The sequence below is a fragment of the Leptonychotes weddellii genome, chromosome 5, assembly GCF_054177405.1.
Source record: "Leptonychotes weddellii isolate Sample4059 chromosome 5, ASM5417740v2, whole genome shotgun sequence".
NCBI classification, from domain to species: Eukaryota; Metazoa; Chordata; class Mammalia; order Carnivora; family Phocidae; genus Leptonychotes; species Leptonychotes weddellii.
Genome location: NC_138373.1, coordinates 20,188,626 through 20,210,279, shown reverse-complemented (window position 1 = coordinate 20,210,279; position 21,654 = coordinate 20,188,626). Strand labels below are relative to the sequence as shown.

Here is a 21,654-nt window from a genome sequence, read left to right as displayed (position 1 = left end):
CTTCATTTTTCCCTTCCTACTTTTTTTTTTTTTAACATATAATGTATTATTTGTTTCAGAGATACAGGTCTGTGATTCATCAGTCTTACACAATTCACAGCGCTCACCATAGCACAATCCCTCCCCAATGTCTATCACCCAGCCACCCTATCCCTCCCATCCCCCCACCACTCCAGCAACCCTCAGTTTGTTTCCTGAGATCAAGAATTCCTCGTATCAGTGAGATCATATGATACATGTCTTTCTCTGATTGACTTATTTCGCTTAGCATAATACCCTCTAGTTCCATCCATATTGTTGCAAATGGCAAGATGTCTTTTTTGATGGCTGCATAATATTCCATTGGATCAACAATGATTCTTAAGCTTAATGTTTACCGTTTCCCTCCTTAAGACTTAGTTTAATTGCAGCTCTTCACTAAGATGAAGCGATATGATAACTGTTCCAGCAGCCTTCTTTACCAGCTTCATGTCATATGTTCTTACAATCACACTTCCCCACAGTAACACATTAGCTGTCTTGACCTTGTGTGCTGCTTCCTCAGTCTACCCAAATACGGACTCTTTACACTTTACAAATAGCTAATTTTATCTACTGCGTTTTTAAAACTTTTTATTATGGATAATTTCAAACATATAAATGGGGAAAAGTGGTTTAATGAGCCCTCATCTATCCATCATCCAGTTTCAACAATTATCATCAATCTTGTTGCATCTCTACTTTTCTTCTCTCATCTCCAATCATTTTAAAGCAAATCCAAGACATCTTAAGTCAGATATACATATTCATATATTTCTAAGAGAAAAGACTTTTCATTTTAACTACAATTTTAATCATACCTAAAAGAACCCCAATAATCCCTTACTATCATCTATTTGTGTTTCAGTGTAAATTAATTATTTTCCCAACCATCTCTTAAGTGGCTCTTTCAGCTTCACCAGGTAGCTATTGATTCATCCCTATTTCACACTCAGCGTACCTTTACCCTAAAATTGTGGAGTTGTCTCACTCTAAGCAAGTTCCCCCTTCCTTTTAGGGATGTGTTTTTCCTGGGTGGTTCCATCTAATCCAGCAGTTCTTAACCTGAGGTCCACAGACAGAACTGAGAGCATCTGCGAATTTGAATGAGGGAGAAGTTACATCTTCATTTTCTCTAATTTCTGACACTTAGCACCTCCTTTGATTTTGAATGGAGGCAACGAGCCATCAGTAGTATGAGGGTGTACCTAGGACTTCATCACCAACAGAAATCACGGGTATTTTCATATCATGTGAAAGTGATTGCAGAAATGTTGATTTATTGGTTATACTCATCACTATTTGAAATTAGTTTTTAGATTGACAATTATATCTTGGTATTTAATCTATTAATAACAAAACATATTTCCATATCACACATTTATTTTTTCAATTTTTTTTCAATATTTTGATAGGCATTTCAATATAAGAGATTCCCTTTTATTCTATATATTTTAAGAGGATCATCACAGACCTCACCAGACAGCCAAAGGGATCTATGGCACAAAAATGGTTAAGAACTCCGATTGTCCTTTAGGCCTCTGTTCAAACATAACCTCTTCAGAAGCCTTTCCAGACTACCCTGTCTCAAGCAGCACTCCTAAGGCACCTTATTAATTTCCTTCAAAACAATTAGCACAATAAACAACCAAAGTGTTTGTTAGTGTCCAGTCTTTCTAACCCTCCTTGAAAAGGGAAGCCTATTCTCTCTCTAGTCCATTTAGCACAATTCCTGACATAGTAGGGATTCAAAAAATATTGGCTAAATGGCAGTTTTTTTTCTTTCTTTTAAGTAAGCTCCACCCCCTCATGACCCTGAGATTAAGGGCCACATGCTCTACTGACTGAGCCAGCCAGGCACCCCAAAATGGCAATTTCTAGACCTCTATTCACAACAGCTTATCGTGCTCTATACCACAACTAAGACTGCTAAAATGTTGAGACTTAATTGAAAGATTCTAAGAAGGGCTTTGGTTATAACCCTCTTGGGAAAAGGTCCTAATAGCCACTAATTCCTTCCCCTCTTTCCCCATTTATAGACTTGTCTGTATTTATTCCCATGGCAGATACCTCCCAGTAATCTGAAAGACATAATTCCTACCAGCTATTATGTGGGCCCAAAATTGTTGCCCCCTTTTATTTATTTAAAAGATTTTATTTATTTATTTGACAGAGAGAGAACAAGCAGGGGAAGTGGCAGTCAGCGGGAGAGGGAGAAGCAGCCCCCTCCTGCCCCCGCTGAGCAGGGAGCCCGATGTGGGACTCGATCCCAGGACCCTGGGATCATGACCTAAGCCGAAGACAGGTACTTAACTGACTGAGCCACCCAGGCGCCCCATTGCCCCCTTTTAAAGATATAATAATGTTCAAATTAGAGTTGTGGCCAATATAAAGGAAACAAGTAAATATGCAAATAAAGTACAAAGGGGCTACAGCAGTTCCCCCTTATCCACTGGGGATATATTCCAAGACCCCCAGTAGGTGTCTGAAACCATGGATAGCACTGAACCCTAAATATATGACTATGTTTTTCCCCCTACACATACATACATACATACCTATGATAAAGTTTAATTTATAAATTTGGCACAGCGAGAAATTAATAATAAAATGGAACAATTAGGGCGCCTGGGTGGCTCAATCATTAAGCGTCTGCCTTCAGCTCAGGTCATGATCCCAGGGTCCTGGGATTGAGCCCCACATTGGGCCCTCTGCTCTGCAAGGAGCCTACTTCTCCCTCTGCCTGCCGCTCCCCCTCCTTATGCTCACTCGCTGTCAAAAAAATAAAAAAAATCTTAAAAAAAAAAATGGAACAATTATAGCAATATGCTGTAATAAAAGTTATGTGAGTGTGGTCTTGCTCAAAAGATCTCATTGTGCTTATGATGACGTGAGATGATAAAATACCACGTAATGAGATAAGTAAGGTGAGTGACGCAGGCGCCATGACAGAGTGTGAAGCTACCAGGGACCTTCTGAATGCGACGGAAGGAGAATGAATCATCCACTTCTGGATGGGGGCTGACCACACAACTGAAACTTCGGAAAGTGCAACCACAGACTTGGGGGGTGGGGAGGACTAGTGTATTTAAAAAAAAAAAAAACACTACAGTAAGTCCCCTCGTTTGATATATAAACCTGTGATAAAAACACAATGAAACCATTTATGAAGAGTTTATGATGTTTTGATCTTAGAGGGCTTGGCTTTAAGGACAATCTAAAGAATGGCAGGGAGCTTGTTTTCACATGGTAGGAGTTTAATCTTATTATTATTAAATCAAAACTAATCAGAAAAGCCCTTTACTCCTCCATCCAAGAATCTGTAATAGGTTACCCAACAAAGAAGTCTGACTAACTTGGTCAGCAACTTAAAAGAAAAATTATTAGCTCTCTCAGCAAGTAGTGATATAGGGCCAGAGAATCAGAACTCTATGTGGTCAGACACTGCTTTAATGCTTGGTCTCCAAAGTTTCAAATTAGTATTTATCAAATTTTTTCTGAATGTAGAAGGAAATGGGTTAGTTGATTTTCTACCCTTCATTTAAAGGCACAGATACGCTTCTAATGTTCTGGTTTTCTTCATTCAGAATCTTTGATACACAGCCTCAAATGAATCTGACAGGACTGCCAAGATCCCAAAATTCAAGTGCCAAAAACCGCTCAAGTACAAAAGCATCTGTCATAGTAAATAGCAGAAAGGGAAACATTTAAGCAAAACATGGGGAGGGAAACACGAGAATAGCAAAAACACAGGCAAAAATGTCAATTTTATAGGCCAGAGTATCAAAGTTTAAGTTCCATAAGTTATTGTACACGTGTCTTGGAATTTGTGTAGGATGCCACCTTGACTAGGAGTACAAGGTTCAGGTTGTACACAAAAGCTATAAATAAGTCACCTTAACAACTGAGGCAAACCTTTAAAAAAGAAAGGAAAGCAAGATTATAGTAACACCTATTTGTAACTGCAGAACCTTGACCTGGAATGCAGGAAAAGACAGACACAACCCCAACTAAAAACACGTAAGGAATGAAATGGAAATTTGGCTTTTAGGCAGTGTTGGGATTATCCTTATATTAAGGATTACCACCTGAATCCTCTGAATTTAGTATCAAAATGACCTACTACAATACTGAAGAAATATTTCCTATTACCTTTGAAAAACCTCTTTTCCCTTAATAAAAAATTTTATTTTCCCTGTAGGAAATTTTAAGGGTAAAAAAAAGGGCATGAATATGAAAATAAAAACCATCTATAATATAATATCACTATTAAAAGCTTGGCTTGTTCTTAAGACCAATTTTCCAGTAATTGAAAAGGATTTATTTTTTTTCTAAATTAAAATTCTTTCATTACTAAAGTTCTAACACAGATAAACTGTGCAACAATTTATAGTCTAAAATACATACACTTACATAACCTCATCCCCCAGAACAACCCTGTGCCAATGTAGAGCAAGCACTCTTACCACCATTACACAGCAGAGCAAACATGGTTTGGAGAGGTGATTCACATGCCGAAAGTCTCTAGCTATTTGCCACAGAATCGAGGGCTTAAACCTGAATCTTCTAATGCTGAAGCCAGAGCTCCTTCTATCACCTTAAAAAATCTCCAGAGGTAGAAACCCACAGTTTAGGAATCATTAGAAGTGCTCTGCAAATTGTTTATCTGTTCCTCTCTTAAGATACTGATTTCAAGGGGGGCGCCTGGGTAGCTCAGTCATTAAGCGTCTGCTTTCGGCTCAGGTCATGAGCCCGGGGTCCTGGGATCAAGCCCTGCATCGGGCTCCCTGCTTGGCGGGAAGCCTGCTTCTCCCTCTCCCACTCCCCCTGCCTGTGTTCCCTCTCTCGCTGTAACTCTATCAAATAAATAAATAAAATCTTAAAAAGATACTGATTTCAAGGGGTGCTGGCTGGCTCAGTTAGTAAAGCATGTGACTCTCACACCTCAGGGTCATGAGTTCAAGTCCATGCTGGGCACGGTGCCTACTTAAAAAAAAATAAAGGATACTGATTTCAACAAGTATTTATCGATGATCTACTATGTGTGAAAGACCATGGATAAACACAGCAACAGCCTTCAATGTTGCAATGGGAAATAGGTGGGGGCTGGGGGGGGCTAGAACAAATCAATAAACATACAGTAGAATATTGATAAATGTAGTAAAGGAAGCATAAAATGCTTTAAAATTTCCAAGGAAGACATAAGCTCTTGGAACAAGGGATGCCCTGAAGACCATACTACTTTAAGTGGTAGTGACAAGTCCTGTAGGAATAATGCAGGTTTCCAAGGAGAGATGCAATAAAAACATTAGGCTGTAGGCTTGCTTACATGATTGTAGGAATCTTTAAGAGAATCCGATTATGTCTGATGGTGTCAGATCTCATTACTCTCCAAAGTTTCTCTCCTCCCTCCTCATCCAGGAGAGAAAAACTTGCTCTGGAATCTTGAAAAATTAGGCGATTCACATCAACACCGAATAAAAGTCATATAGGCTATAGGCATCTCTGAAGCTAATCATTATTTTCAATAGTTTAATTTCTTTTTCATTAAAAACAATTACTAAGGGGCACCCAGGTGGCTCAGTTGGTTAAGTGTCTGCCTTTGGCTTGGATCATGATCTCAGGGTCCTGGGATGGAGCCCCACAGCAGGCTCCCTGCTCAGCGGGGAGCCTACTTCTCCCTCTCTTCTGCCCCTCCCCAACTCGTGTGCGCACGCACGTTCTCGATCTCTCTCTCAAATAAAATCTTTAAAACAAAACAAAACAGGGGCACCTGGGTAGCTCAGTCAGTTAAGCATCTGCATTCAGCTGGGGTCATGATCCCAGAGTCCTGGGATCAAGCCCTGCATCGGTTTCCCTGCTCAGTGGGGAGCCTGCTTTTCCCTCTCTGTGTGCACGCTCTTTCTCTTTCTCTCAAATAAAATCTTTAAAAAAAAAAATCACTAAAAAAATACTGATCAATTTTTATGAGGATTATTTGAAACCCACTCAGAGTCTTTGAAAGCACACTTGTAGTTCAACTTACAAAATACCCTTGACAGTTTCCTGGTTGTCTATTTCTATAATGCCTATAACATGTCACAGTTTGGGGGATTTTATCCTAGTATTTTTTTTTTTTTTTTTTAAAGATTTTATTTATTTGCGAGAGAGAGAATGAGAGACAGCATGAGAGGGGGGAGGGTCAGAGGGAGAAGCAGACTCCCTGACGAGCAGGGAGCCCGATGCGGGACTCGATCCCGGGACTCCAGGATCATGACCTGAGCCGAAGGCAGTCGCTTAACCAACTGAGCCACACAGGCGCCCCTATCCTAGTATTTTTGCCAGTTCTGCACGATTCTTTATCCACTCTTAGTAGTTTGTTCCAGTACTATTCTTCTGGATTGTCTCATTTCAAATTTTTCTGGGTGGTAGGATAAGGGCTGACTTTCTGGTTTTCAACTTTTTCTAACTTTAAAAAATGATCATGTATTACCTGTCTAGTCAGGAAAAGTCCCAATAAACATTCTGAAAAGTTAGTTTAAAACTTGTATAAGTGGTAAAGTTCAAACAGGCTAAACTAATCTAGATGTTAGAATACTGGTTAGTGGGAGTGACAACTGGCAGAGCTGATAATGTTTTCATTTCTTATCTGGGTGTTGGTTGCATCAGAACATTTAGTTTATGAAAACTCATTCAACTATATATTTAGGATTTGTGCTTTTTTTCTATATGCGTATTTCAATAAAAAGTTTACTTAAAAAACAACTGACATAAGGTTTGAATTAAAGAAAGAGCCCTTATAAAGCTTAGGGGGTTCCTGAAGGTTACAATAAGAAGCACATAATGCAACGGTCACCTTTTAGTAGGGAATTAGTCTCTTTGGCTGCCTGCTTCCTTTTCTAAGAGCATCAGGCTTTCCTTGTTTTAGACTGTTGGAAGTCTATGTTGTGACTTGTGAGTCTGCACAGGAACAGACGTGACCTGAGCAGGCAATAAGGCCAGTTTGTGCTGGGGGTGTGTGGGGTGCGGGTGGGTAGGGTTTTCTGGCTGGTAAGCGGGCTTAACCAGCACGGCCATTTCATCTCCCCATTTTGTCCTAACCTCACTGACTTTCATAAGTGATTTATAAACATAAAGAAGAAAGCCAACTGCAATGGTAGAGAAGAAATCTATGAAAGTGTTGTTCTCAGTCAAAACACAGCTTTGGACTAAGAGTAAAATGTTGAATGCTACAATGCTTGGATCTATGAACTAGGGGGCTGCATGCTCTATTAGGGAAACAAGATTCATGAAAATGGTTCCGGAATATTCCAGACTAAATTTATTTGAATGGCTTATACATATATTTAATTTAAATTTATATTTAATCATTAATATCTGAATTAGATACTTCATTTCCATCATACTTTGCAACATCTTAAGGAAGACAATAAATGGTATAGTGTTATTTGTAGATTTATTTATTTTTTAAAGATTTTATTTATTTATTTGAGAGAGAGAGATAGCGCACAAAGTGGCGGGGGGCGGGGAGAGGGAGAAGGAGAAGCAGACTCCCCGCTGAGCAGGGAGCCCGATGTAGGGCTTGATTCCAGGACTCCGGGATCATGACTTGAGCTGAAGGCAGACACTTAACCTACTGAGCCACCCAGGCGCCCTTATTACTTGTAGATTTAGAGAATCTCAAAGATCTGTGGATTTTTTTCAGAATGTCAACAATCTGTCTTAACTGTTTAATCAACCTCAATACCACCGGAGGCGGGGGGGGGTTGGAGAAGGTAGAGAATAAGTAACTTAGATCATAAAGCAATTGTGTTTGTGATCTCCTGTGGTAACAAACAGGCATCATTCTCTTATGTATGCAAATATTTGTACTTTTTTCATTTATACTTGGGAGATATTCTAAAATAAGTATCAGTTACAGTATTCAGTTATAGTGATTTATAGGTGCTTTGACAGAAAACATCAATACGGTGTATTAAGACTATGTTTCTACCCAAATACAAATAGATGTATCTCACAGTATATGATAGTCTTCATGCATATGCCCTAGGACTGCTCTATGCAATCTTCTGATGAGTTATAAAGCAAAGTCTATGACACAAAGCAGGTATGAAGTCCTTGACCATGTATGATACTTAGCTAGTTTTAACAGTTTTTTTTTTTTTTTAAAGATTTTATTTATTTGACATAGAGAGACACAGCGAGAGAGGGAATACAAGCAGGGGGAGTGGGAGAGGGAGAAGCAGGCCTCCCGACGAGCGGGGAGCCTGATGCGGGGCTTGATCCCAGGACCCTGGGATCATGACCTGAGCCGAAGGCAGATGCTTAACGACTGAGCCACCCAGGCGCCCCTGGTTTTAACAGTTTTAAAAACACCCGGTTTTTCTGTATTTTTAGGTTTCTGGCCAACTGTACATTCAATTCTGGGCATGGCATGTTCTATGCTCTTTTGATATAGAATGTGCTAAAAATGGTAGCTGATGACTTTAATATCATTATAAGATATACCTTCCTAGAATTATAAAAGTATATTTCTCACAGAGCCAGTCACATCATTGGCTTATATTCATAGATCCTGATGAAGGAGAGGATCTACTGCATACACACATCTTAATTACAGCTACTATGTAAAATTAAGGATATTGAAATTATGAATTTGCCTTATTTTATTTTTATTTTTTTTAGGGTGGGTGGGAAGGGCAGAGGGAGAGAGAATCTTAAGCAGGCTCCATGCCCACTGCAGAGCCCAATGGGGGGCTCAATCTCACCACCCTGATGTCATAACCTGAGCCAAAGTTAAGAGTTGGAGGCTTAACCTACTGAGCCACCCAGGCGCCCCACTCAGTAAATTCTGATCACTGTTCTAAGGTCTTTCACATTTTTTGTGCATAAGGACATAAGAGTCCTGTTTCTCATGTACCAATTTGAGGGGAAGGAGTTGTAATTTTAAGTGCAAAGCTTTTTTTGCGGGGGGGGAGGTGTGTGTGGAGGGGTACAGCATGGAGCAAAGTATTCTAATAGGACAACTGTTGGGCTAATATCCAAAATTATCATCTTTATTTATTTTTGTAAAGTTTTATTTTTAAGTAATCTGTACACCCAACATGGGGCTCAGACCCACAATCCCAAGATCAAGAGCCACAGGCTCCACTGACTGAGCCAGCCAGGTGCTCCCCAAAATTACCATCTTTACAGTCAGGTGGCCTACACATAACTGGACTACTTGAATGGGATCATTTACAAGATGGTACCTTGCATTTTATTTTTTATTTTTAATTTTTTTTAAAGATTTTATTTATTTTAGAGAGAGAGGACGCGTGTGAGCAGCAGGGAGGGGCAGAGGGAGATGGAGAGGGAGAGAGAGAATCTCAAGCAGACACCATGTAGAGCGAGAAACCTCTTGGGGGCTCAATCTCACAACCCTGATATCATGACCTGAGCCAAAATCAAGAGTCAGATGCTTAACAACTGAGCCACCCAGGTGCCCCAGCATCTTGCATTTTAATGCCTTAATCTAGTATCTTTCATTTTAGTTTGCTAAACTAGGGAAATTAAGTACTCTTTTAATTAAAAAAAAAATCTACCAAAAATGTAAATAAGATCATAGCAAGGAGAAAGAGATATCCATTTTATGATTTTTTTTTTTTTTTTTTAAGTAAACTCTACCCATAACATAGGGCTTGAACTTAAGACCCTAAGATCAAGCGTTGCATGCTCTACCCACTGAGCCTGCCAGGCATTCCTGATTCTCTGAATGGCACAAGAAGTTTAAACGCATTATGAAATCAGGTCCTACAACTTAAAATTTTTTCCTTCTAAACCCAAATTTAGGATGGTGTTTGGCAGTGGTTGGGGAAGGGAGTGAAAACAAGGAGGGAGCCTCAACAGTGTGGCTAGTTGTTTCTTAAGCTGGGTGGTGGGTACACAGATGTTCATTGTATTATTCTCTTATACCACTTGGCATATCTGAAATATTGCATAATTCATTTAAAAGAAAAAAGTAAAAAATGAAGTATAATATTCACAGCTTTATTGTACTTCACATACTGGTAAATACTGGGCCATTTACTTCTAGTACACGTCACCAAGGTGAAGAGAGAAATTTCTTTCACTAGCCGTATATTGTGAAAGCATAAAGAAAACAGAAATCAGCCTCCCCACCCTCTCCAATGGTTCTTTGAAAGTGCTATTTTAGCAGAACATGATTGGTCAACAGCAGCAACATGCCACAATTCAAAGTGTAACTTTCTTAGTGAGTAAATTACCTCAATTTCCTGTAACTGCTCCTGATTGGTTGTGTACATCTGCTGAAGAGAATCCTCCAACTCTGTGTTCCGATCCAGTAATGTCTTCCCAAGTTCAGCAGCAAGTTGGAGATCTAGCACAACAAGTGAATCTTAGGATAATGCAAATGATCTCACTTCAACATTTTATATAACCCAGTCCTTAAAATAAGAATGAATTAAGACCTAACCCAACACATAAAGTTTAAGTCAGATCCCGATGGAAGGTGGAATGGCACAGAAAGAAACTTGAGTTCTACTTAAAATTCAGTTGAACTGGGTTCCTCTACCAGGTAATGTGTTCTCTTATGTACCTTTACTTGTAAGACTGAAGAAAAATGATCCACTTTATGGAGATGTATTCACTGGTTCAGAAATGATCATTCATGGTGGTGATGTCTAACATTATAATTATCTGCTCATGGACTGGACTTATTCATATCCTCATTGTCTATTTTCTTTCTGGAGATCTTTGAGCCAAAGTATAGGTAGATCTTTCAATAGTCTCTAAAGTTTCCATGAAATCTGGCTGCTGTGAATTCAACTATCAAAGTAAAGTTTGTGTTATAGATCCTGGCCTCCTAAGGAGACTAAAAATTAAGTCCAAAAAAGGAAAAATACACCAGTAATAAGAACACTGTCTACTTCTCTTCATGTCCCTCTCCAAGATGAGCAAACCAGATAAGCAGCGCAGCAACAGTTTTTTTTTTTTTTTAAGATTTTATTTATTTATTAGAGACAGAGAGCATGAGAGGGAGGAGGGTCAGAGGGAGAAGCAGACTCCCTGCCGAGCAGGGAGCCCGATGCGGGACTCGATCCCGGGACTCCAGGATCATGACCTGAGCCGAAGGCAGTCGCTTAACCAACTGAGCCACCCAGGCGCCCAGTTTTTAAGGTAATTACATGTCAGCAGCTTATACTTTGAGTTAGCACAAAACTCTATTTCTATTTTGAACCTCATTTTTCAACTGTCTCTCTTCTTAGGCATATATGTACATAAGACAGGATTTGTTTGTATTATACCCAATACCCCAAATAAAAATTTAATGATACAAAAAAGGACACTAGTTCTAATACAGTAACAGAAATACCTGCATAGTAAGTTTCATGGGAGGCCCTTTAACATAGTGAGAAATGCACTGAATTGAGTAGGAAGGCCTGAGGTCCAGTTCTGACTACCATTTACCAGGTTAACACTTTCCATATGGTGACTTTAAAGGTCCCTACACTTGGTATTCTTGTCTAGAGAGAAGACGGTCCTGTCAATGTAAGACTGCAAAAATCAAATGAAATAATATATAAGGGAGGACTTCAGAAACTATGCTGCATACAAAGCCCAAGTATTATTAGTATGCATTGATTCACAAATTAATGTTTGTATTGCTAGGCACTATGCTACTAAGCTTTAGCTATAGAATGGTGAATAAAATGGATGAAGTTCCTGTCATCCTGACACTTCCAGAGACTAATGGGAGAAGCCAGACAGCAAATAAGTAAATAAACTTCCCAACATGATGAACACTTTTCATTCATAAATGCATGCATACATTCATTAATACCAGACACTGTTCTAGGCACTAGGTATATAAGAGTGAACTTAGCTAAAAAATTCCCCGCCCTCATGAAGCTTCTATTCTATTGGGAGAAACAGCATGATAGAATATAAAAAAATAGCAGTAAGTGCTAAAGAGGAAAAATAAAGTTAGGGGGATATGAAGAATGTGGATGTGGAAGGCTGACCTTTAAGAACATGTGACAAGGGTGACATTAGAATCAAGATGTGAAGGAACTGAATAAATGATCCCGTAGATCAATCTAGAGGACCAGCATTCCAGGCAGAGACAAAACAAGTACAAAGGCTCTAGGAAGAAGTGTGACTGGAGCTAATAAGGAGGCCAATGAGGCCAAAACAAAGTGTGTATGGGGGGCAGAGACGGTGACAAGTCAGAGGGGCTCTAAGCTCTAAGGCCAGCTTGTGTAGGCCTACGAAGGTCAAGATTTTGGCTTGACTCTGAGTGAAATGGAACCCAGTGAAAGCTTCTGACAGGATGAGTGGCTGCTATGTAAACAGCCTGCAAGAGACAAAGATGGAAGCAGGGTGACAGGAGGATGCTGCAATCATCTGGGTGAGAGATGATGGTGGCTCGGACTACACTGGCAGAAATGGAGAGAAGAGGTAGGAATCTGGATACAGTTTAAAGCAGAGCTAAAAAGAATTATCAACCAATTAAATATGATGTGTGAGAAAGAAAAAAAATAGATTTGGTAATAATGAATAAAGGATCTGTTTTAGAAAGGGACGTCACAAGGAAAGTCTGAGGGGACATTTTAGCTGAGGCTTGAGGAATGAGGATCTCGCCATATAAAAAAGCCACACAGAGGCACTCCAACAGGAAAGAACTTGGTATAGTCTACGACCTGACAAAAAGCCAGTGTGACAGAAGCATGAAGGGGAGAGTGGGAAGAGATGAAGCTGGAGGGTAGGCAGCAATCAGAACATGTAAGATTTTAGCCCATGGTAAAGAATATTTAAATTTTATTCTAAGTATGATGGAAAGTCATTTTGCTTAATGTCATATAAAGTATTTATTATGGAAAAATATTTATTATGAAAACAGGGAACCTCACTACATATGCTCTTTAAACAATTTTTAGAGGTTGACAAACAAGGTTTTGCATTTACTCATTACCACCGATACTAAAACTTAACCTAGAGAAAGTGGTAAAAGAAAAGCCACAACTTTTGTTACCTGGTCCTGTCCATTAGAGTGCATAATTAGTATTCTACTTAGTTAGTTTTCCCTCATTAAGAAAAAACAAAGCATCAAAACCTACCACACACCACTCCAGCTGATTTTAAAACATTACACCCATTTATAATAAATCTATATATGTTGGTAGATAGGTGTTAAGATACATTCTCTTGTGATTTAAATATTAATGACGTCAATTAACGTACTTAAGACTTGAGATAACAAGTCTATGAAATAACATCTTCTATTCATAAGGCATAGAACCTTTACAAACAGCTCAAAGCATTTAAGAGATATTAATCTATCTTTTCAAGGTATTTAGCCTGGATTTTCAAATGAGACAATGTGAAGCACAAAGATGCTAACTGACCTGACCAAATCTACATGGTGAGTCACAGCAAAACAGAAACTACTGTCAACAGGTTCTAACTTCGCAGTCATCATACTGAGAGTACGCCATCTTTACACGGGGAGGTCTGCATACCTCTTTGTTCAGGTAGGGAGTAAATTTCCCGTTGAGGTACTTAATCTTTTCACTTGTTTTTATAGATGGCAATGAGAAATCAGAGTTGAGCTACTTGGCTTTTATTGCCCGCTCTGCCAGTGAAAGCACACACAATCCCAGGCAGGTTAATATCCTGTTTTCATTAAATGCAAAAGGAACTATGCAGATGCTCCAGAAATAATTATTTTGTACTCATAGGACATGTAATGTGTATACATAGCCCCACACAGAAGCCACCATGCTTATTTAAGACAAAGCATATAAACATTACCTAAACATTACTTAAGTCTCTCCTGGCCAGTTGTAAGGTGGTAATTCCTCACTGGGAAGGACCAGAGACTCACCAAAGGTGTTCTTAACTAGTGATCAAAACCTGAGCCAAACCCTCTTCCAGACTCAAGACTAACTTGAGACCATCTTCAACTATCTTGATTCAGTTATGAAACTATCTACTACTTAATACACAGCCGAAAGAGATGCCAAGCACAGCAGTGTTCCAGTAAATAGCAAGCAGAAAAGAATTTGAGACTTGTCCTTATCTCAATCCTTATTTCCAGTTAAACAAAGCCCCAACCTGGTTCAGTAACCTGAAGTCTTAATCTCCTCAATATTTCATAGAAGTTTAGGATAGAATTCTGGCAAAACAAGTCTCAACTACAACTAAGTGTCTGTGAAGTCACACTGCGTAACAGGATATTACTTCATCTGTTAGTTTAAAGACAAGGGTCTTTTTTTGGTCTTAAAAAAAAAATTCATTTCCTGTTGTGTAGCATCTGGCTTCTATAACCAAAAGGAGCCAAAAGCTGGCAGTAAGCCCAAGAAGGGTTTCTAAATAATTAGTGGGGCGAATGGGAGAATGCTCGATGTCCTTTATACTTTTAATTAAGACACAAAAGGAAAGGAAACAATATAGTTTTGAAGCCTTATGCACCTGGTCATCTCTATTTTACAATAAGGATTTTCATTAAGAGGTTGTCTTTTCTAAATCCTAGTGAACTGAGCTAGGCAGCCACACATTTACTGCAGGCTTGAGAATTACAACCTACCAATACCTTCGTATGTTTAATATTTTCACTAATTAATCTTTGCAAGTGATAATCATCAACTTTAACAGTGTAAACTATAAGCTTTAAACAGGTACTCTACTCAGCCCTATGCCAAAGCAAAGGATAAGCTCTGGCAGCGGAGTGATTTTTTAAAAAGAATCTTTCTTCCGGAATTCTGAAACCTTTAAATTCCACTGCTATATTTTTATTTTACTGCAGTTTTCACAAACTATGAGGACAACACATTCCCATGTTGGCTGTAGTCTGCAGCAGTAATTCAACAACATTGGGGCTGAAAGCTTTTCCTATTACAAGATCAAATGCGTCATTTGGTGATGCTTCTGTGTAACTCCTGTTGCCAACGTTACTATAATTGGGAAAGCAAAAAACCTGAATATAAACATCAAGAAAAATGATGGTGCCAGTTTTAATGACCCTTCAACAATGATTCAGCAAATTAGTTGCACACATGGAAAATGCACTCATCACGAAAAGAAGTAGAACTATGAGGGTTCCTTTAGGATTTAATTTGCCGTTCCATATAGTAGGAACTTGCAACCTTATTCTAAGCTTGCACAGCTCACCAAATGACAATTATAATAGCAGCTGGACTAAAAGAAAACTCAGTTTCTGAAGTCTTTCCACCTTGTTCTCAGGGGTACATTTCAAAGCAAGCACCATCATTACCTGCGCAGAAGGCTCCTGCTGTCCCAGAAAGGATCTTACCCATAGAGATCATTGTCAGTATTCTTACTGTGCCAACTCAGCTCTCTGACAAAAGACAGTCTCTTTATCAAAGTGTTCTGTAAAAGCAAAGGGTTTTCTCCTTCAGCCTGTACAAGCTTTACATGTTTCTAACAAGGTATAAATGGTGGTCCACAGCCTTCCGAGGTTAGAATTTTTCAGCAGTTTTAATTTAAAAAAGAATTCCCCAGCAAACTTTGATATGGTCGATTTACTTAAATAATGCTTCTATTGCTAAAGGAAACAAGTTTGTAGTTTAATGACTTTGAGAACAGGATCTTAAAAAGTCTTTAACAGCTCTCTCCAAACAAGGCTTGTTCAGTAAAGTTAACAGTGAGGATGTTAAAAAACAAAAAAACAACAGGGGCCCCTGGGTGGCTCAGTCGTTAAGCATCTGCCTTCGGTTCAGGTCATGATCCCAGGGTCCTGGGATTGAGCCCCACATCAGGCTCTCTGCTCAGCGGGAAGCCTGCTTCTCCCTCTCCCACTCCCCCTGCTTGTGTTCCATCTCTTGCTGTCTGTCAAAATAAATAAATAAAATCTTAAAAAAAACCCCAAAAAACCAAAAAAACAACAGATGTCTGCACTTGATAAAATCCCATTAGATGTGCTTATCAATCTGTTTAACAGGACTTCCTCCCAAACTGTATTCAGCATCTAATATCTACTGAGGGCCTACCCCGTGCCAGGCACTGTAGTTGGGCACATACCAGGAGGCAACATCTCCAGGCTTCACTAGTAAACAGATTCCTAGACTGTCAACTCCAGGAATAGGATCCTATCCTATCTATCCTATCTTGTGGATAGGCACTGTGACCCCAGTGCCTAGATGAATACCTGGCACAGACTCGATAATAAATTTTTCAGAAATTAACACACCTAAAAATTCGTTGGAAGTTTAGGTGTTCTTTAACATATAATTTTTAAAAATTGGGACAAAGATATCCTTTCATTCACAGTGCAGACTTCATTCTTCTACAGGCCATATTCACGAGTTATGATTGTTGGAATTTCACATCTACTCCTACTCCACGCACTTGGTTATGACATATAGGGTTATGTCAAAGTCCACTGTGATAACAGATGTAAAAGTCTTTTGAAAAGCAGAGAACAAATTCCAAAAGCAAACTGACATTAAGGAGGTTCGGACCTGTGCTCATTAAGGTTTCATTAAACTTGAACATCTGATGGCTTTGTTTTGATCAGAGGTTAAAGAGTTCCTCATGTAATGCCAACATGTTGCATTTGTTTCCCATAGATTGACATCTTATAACTGGTTGTTCCTAACAACTTCCCACAGGGTGGAAGTGCAGTGTGGACTAAAGCACCTGATGGAAGAGAGCCATGAAAACAGTAATCCTGTGTGAGCAACTCAGTTCAACAAATACGAAAACTAAGCCTCTATTATGTGCTAAATTTGCTAAATTTAAAAAAAAGGGGGCCTGCACAGATCAATGCTTGCTAAAGAAAGATATTTAGCTTTGATTATACAAACTGCTTCATTTATTGTAGGGAAATGCTGCAATTGTGCAGTGGTTTCCTCATTAATCTTGGAGAAAGTATCAAACTAGGCCATCAATCCTTATGGGGAATTTTGAAAACAGGTTTTGTTAAAATATAAGACAAATTTGCCCGTGGACACTGAGAACACATGATGGCACATACTGCAGTGCAGCCACTGAACAGCTTGGGCTATTTAAGTGAAATGGTGAACCACTTTGGTTCAAGTGACTGTCTGCGACGTATCAAAAATCACCTTTTCCCAAAAGTTGCTTGTACTTAGAAAAGGCAAACAAGACAAGTTATTCAAGCCTACATCCCCCCCCCCACCCCAAGTTCAGTGATTGCCATGAACCAACATCACGGTCATTTAATATTCAACTAAATGAGATGTTAATTTTCAGTGAAAGTTTAAAGCTGAAAAAGTTGCTTTTTACAGAATTGCAGAGACGAAGATGCCTGAAAAAAATTCCTAAGGAGTGTTCAGTATAGTGGCTAAGAAAGTTGGTTCTGAAGTTTGGAGTGGAAATCCTAGCTCCCCCAATAACAGTATCTATCTACTACGTCCATAGCTTGACGGGAGGACTAAATGAGCACCAGTGTTAAGAACCCACAAAAAGCTTCCCCAAATGCAAATTCCTGCTATTAATACGCAAAACAAGGTGGGGGCACTGGCTCCAAATTTGAAGGCTGCTCTAAGATTTCTCTCTGGAGACACCTTTGGCAAGAAATCCAAGGCAGGCCAGGATCTGAATGCCTGTTTTTAACTAAAAAGCTAGAGCGCAAACTGCAAGAAGTGGCGGAGGCAGAAGTGCCTCAAGTCACTTTCACTTGGCATCTGGTGAACTACGCATAGGCAAAAAAAAAAAAAAAATTCAACTTTCTAACACCCAACTGAAGAAGCTGTAAACCGATGATAAAGGAGAGATAGGGTCTGGGCAGTGACTACGACTCCTCGTTCTGAGTGTGTGGGTTCAAAAATGCTGGCCTCCACCCTTGACTCGAACGAAGTCGTTTGGCCGTTTTAGCCTCGCTTTCCTCATCTGGGAAATGGGGACAAGAGAAGTTCCCCTCCGAGGAATGGATGGAGCGGGTGAGGTGGGCGGGCCCGGCACGGTTCCTGCCACACAGCACTGCTACCCCTACCACCTGCAGCAGCTCCCACTCGGTTCGGGCTGGGGGGGTGTCCCCCGGAGGCGCTGAGGCCGCGGGGTGCAAGCCAGGAAGAGGCCGTCCTGCGCCTCCGAGGAATGCGGTGAGGATTCAACCAGCTAACCCGGGAAGCGCTCCCAACGGCACCCGGCCCACACGCAGGGATGGTGAGGGTCACTGCGCAGAAGCGGCCTCCCGGCGGGCAGGGCACACGGCGGTGCCCACGCCAGGTGAGCGTCGGACCTTCCCGCACCTGGCGTCCGCTGGCCGCCGGCAAGGGCAACTTTTTAACGGTTTCGCGCCCGACAGCCTCCCCGGCCAGGCCGCCCGCCCGAGGGGGGGCGACCGCGCCCTCACCTTGCTGGAGGTCCTGGTGGTCGTACCACGGCTCGTCCTCCTTCATCTCAAACTCCTCCACTAGGTTTTCCGCCAGCATCTCGGCCGGCTCCTCCGGGGGCAGTGGCCCCCGCCGTCCCGCCTCAGCCGCTGCCCCGGGCGCTCCACCGGCTCCTCCGCCCTCAGCCAGAGCCGCCCTCCGGCGGGACGCGACGCCGCCTAGGCTCCGCCGCGCCTCCTGACCAGAACTGATGCCCGCTGCCGCCGCCGCGGAGCGGCTCACACCGCACGCCGCGAACCGGCTTGCCGACCCGCCTCGAGCCCCCCAACGGCCCCAACGGCTGGAGCTCCAGCACGAACAGCCGGGCCGATGCCCTGAGCCGGCTTCTCACGCTGCAGCCGGGCCCAACGTGGCACTTTGGCAGAACCCTGCCTGGCGGGGGCCGCGATTCAAACCCCCGGCGGCGCCTCGGCCAATCGCGAGCGGGCCGGCGGCCGAGCGGCAGCGACGTCGTCCAATCCTGTCTCACTGCAGGCCCGCGGGTCGCCCAGTCTCGCGGGCAAGCAGCCAATGGCGACTCCGGAAGAAACAAAGAAGGCGGGGGAAAGGCGAAGGGGTGCGGCCGAGGGCCCCGCCCTCTCCTCTGCGTTCGGTCGCCTCTGGGCCAGCATTCCGAGTCCTGGATGTGGAGGTGGCGGCCTCCGCGGCGCCTGTGGTGGGTGTCGGGCCGGCCAGTTAGCCAGTGGACAGGCTACGCGGGCTCGGGGGCCGGTAGTCCGGCCCCCGAGCAGTGGGCGGTTGTCGTGGGGCGCCCTTCGTGCAAGCGGAGGCGCGAAGGGTGTCGGGAGCCCGGGGTCCGCTGCCCGGCTGGCCCCTTCTGGTCTTTTGACTTCCAGATTTGCGCTCCTCGATCTGGGGAAATTAAGGGTCGGTCGGGAGTTTAGGGCTGTTAGCTGTTTTCTCCTTGATCATCTGAGCGCTCACCTCCAACCCACTGAGAGTTGTACTCACTTCCCCTGAAAAGGAGGGTCCATTTGAGTATCTGGGGGCGGAAAAGGGTGCAGTTGAAGGTATCTCCTTAGAAAAAAATTACAAGCACTTTTGCACACGATTTTTGAAAGGTTCATAGATCGCCAGTTAAGTACCCGGGGTAACGACATTGCACCTGAAGGGAATTGAATGCAGCCCTAGCACTTGATGGCCAGCAGGGCAGTGAACTTCGTTCTCCACGGAGTTAAAATTGATACTGTTTGGGGGGTGCGGCTTTGACCATCATCGTGCAGACAAAACACAGAAACTCTTATATGGGGTGACCGGAAGGTCACTGTTCTCGACCTTGGTGTAAAGGTAAAGATACGGCTGACAGAAGACGGCAGCGCTCTCTCCCATAGTAGAATGCCAAATAATAAATGTAGAAGGAATAATGGTGTTGGAAAGTAATAAAAGAGGAATGGTAAACGCAAATCCTTTTCTTCTGAATTCAGGTGTACTAAAAGGCAAAATGTTACTGATTACTTTTTATTGCTAGGTTAAAGAAGAAAGGTAGGTTAGCTTACAGCCTTTACTACCCTAATTGTCAAAATTCAGGTAGAGATATAGTCCAGAGCCAAAAGAAAATAAAGCCAACTATCTTAATCTAAAAGTAAGTCACTACACATTGAGCTCTTTGGAGAGATGATTGGATTTAGGATTTGCTGACGGTGATTTGTGGAAGCTGAAGGGCTAGAATCAGGCATTTGACCTTCAAGAGATTCATCTCCCATAGTCACTGATCCGCAAGATTGAAAGTGCCAGCTTTTTTCTCCATGGCAAAAACTCATTGGACTCCAAATCAAATGGGTCAGTGTATTGAAACGTTCTTTCATATTCTCCTTCGAAAACAAAAAAAGAAAGATATGGAAAGTTAACATTATTGATAGTTTAAAATGGCAAAAAGACAGACTTTATGTCTTTGGTGTTTGTGGGTTCTTTTTAAGGACACCTTTTGGGGAAACTTTTTTCCCTGGGAAAGTGTGAACAAAAATTGCATTGAAAAAGAGATGTTAGCTTTCGCTGCTCAAAGCCATGCTTTGGAGGGGTCTCCATCATTCTTTTATAGTCTGCTTAGTCAAAACTTAGAAGTAATCATGAACCTTCTCTTCCGTGACATTAATATTACTTGGTGTAGTAGTAGGTTAGTGAATAACAACCCAAGTTGATTCTAAAAGGAAGGGTTTGGGTTTTCATTTAATAATTCATGGGTACATTGTACACCTGCCCAGCCTAATCATTATACCGTTTTGCTATTTAAACTCTTCTGTATAAAACCTTTTGTGGTAAAGAAGAACCAGTTTCAGAAGTTTTTTGTCCCTGCTCGTAAAGATACAATATTCTTGTTTGTGTTTTGTTGCTGTAGTAAAATCAGGTAAGGAGAGTTTTTAGATAGTAGTGGTGGCTTTAAAAAAAATTTTAAGTGGTGATTTTCAGTTTGATACTGAAATAAGTACTTACTATGATGAAAATAATATAAAGCAAAATACTGGTAGTTCCTTTTGCAAATGAAAATAAGGGGGATTTGGAACTAAGGGTGATTTTACTTCCTCCTCTCCGTATATATAAACAAAGACCAAGTTCAGGCTACAAGAGTTTTTCGTAATGTTATTAAAACCTTATATTCACATGTTTCAGACAGGGTCGGTGCTTAACTCAAATTCTTTTTTAAAAAATTTAACTCGGGGCACCTGGGTGGCTCAGTCGGTTAAGCTGCTGCCTTGGGCTCAGGTTATGATCTCAGGGTCCTGGGATCGAGCCTCACATCGGGCTCCCAGCTCACTGGGGAGTCTGCTTCTCCCCCTTCCCCCCATCATGCACTCTCTCACATAAACAAAATCTTCAAAAAAATTTAACTCGGAAAGTTTATGACCCTTTGCAAAATTCTGAGTTTATAAATACCCACCTCCTGACTTGATAGATCAGCTCAGAAGGTATGGCATGCTTCTTGTTTCAGCATGCCTGAAATAAAACTAAGAAAAAGAAGAGTGCCTACATTTTGGTGGACTAAATTTGTATCTTGGCTTTTGGTTCAACTGACTCCCTTGTTTTGGCCTTCTTGGCAACCCAGTCTTCAATCTTCATTCTCACTTAGGCCAAAAGTAACTCTCTAGAATGGGGTCTTCACCGGTAGTTCCAGCTTTTTCAAATCTGAGTATTACCTTTAAAGCCAAAAATACTGGCTGACCGCCACATAGTGGTACTTGTACTTTTCAAGTGTTCGCGCACTGCATAATGACAAAAAAATTCAGATGGTATCTTATCATTACAACAGAATCTACAAACATTTTAAGAATAGTAGTGCACA

At 41.4% G+C, this 21,654-nt stretch overlaps 2 protein-coding genes across 3 annotated transcripts in view; one reads left to right on the top strand and one right to left on the bottom strand.

The window, feature by feature from the left end:
* CDR2 (cerebellar degeneration related protein 2) overlaps window positions 1-18,762 on the bottom strand; it is a 27,328-nt gene extending 8,566 nt beyond the window's left edge. Inside the window, exons 1-2 of one of the 2 annotated variants that reach the window (XM_006730795.3) lie at window positions 18,338-18,757; window positions 10,263-10,375 (exon numbers count right to left, since the gene is read on the bottom strand). In XM_006730795.3, coding sequence (XP_006730858.2) covers window positions 10,263-10,375; window positions 18,338-18,416 — 192 coding nt within the window. In that variant the 5' untranslated portion in view covers window positions 18,417-18,757. Of the gene's footprint in view, window positions 1-10,262; window positions 10,376-18,337 lie in introns of both variants that reach the window. The other variant, XM_081819865.1, reaches the window with a different exon arrangement.
* Window positions 18,568-21,654, top strand: part of LOC145721350 (solute carrier family 68 member 1-like) — a 6,702-nt gene continuing 3,615 nt past the window's right edge. Inside the window, exons 1-2 of the mRNA XM_081818871.1 lie at window positions 18,568-19,032; window positions 19,846-19,859. Coding sequence (XP_081674997.1) covers window positions 18,568-19,032; window positions 19,846-19,859 — 479 coding nt within the window. The remainder of the gene's footprint in view (window positions 19,033-19,845; window positions 19,860-21,654) is intronic.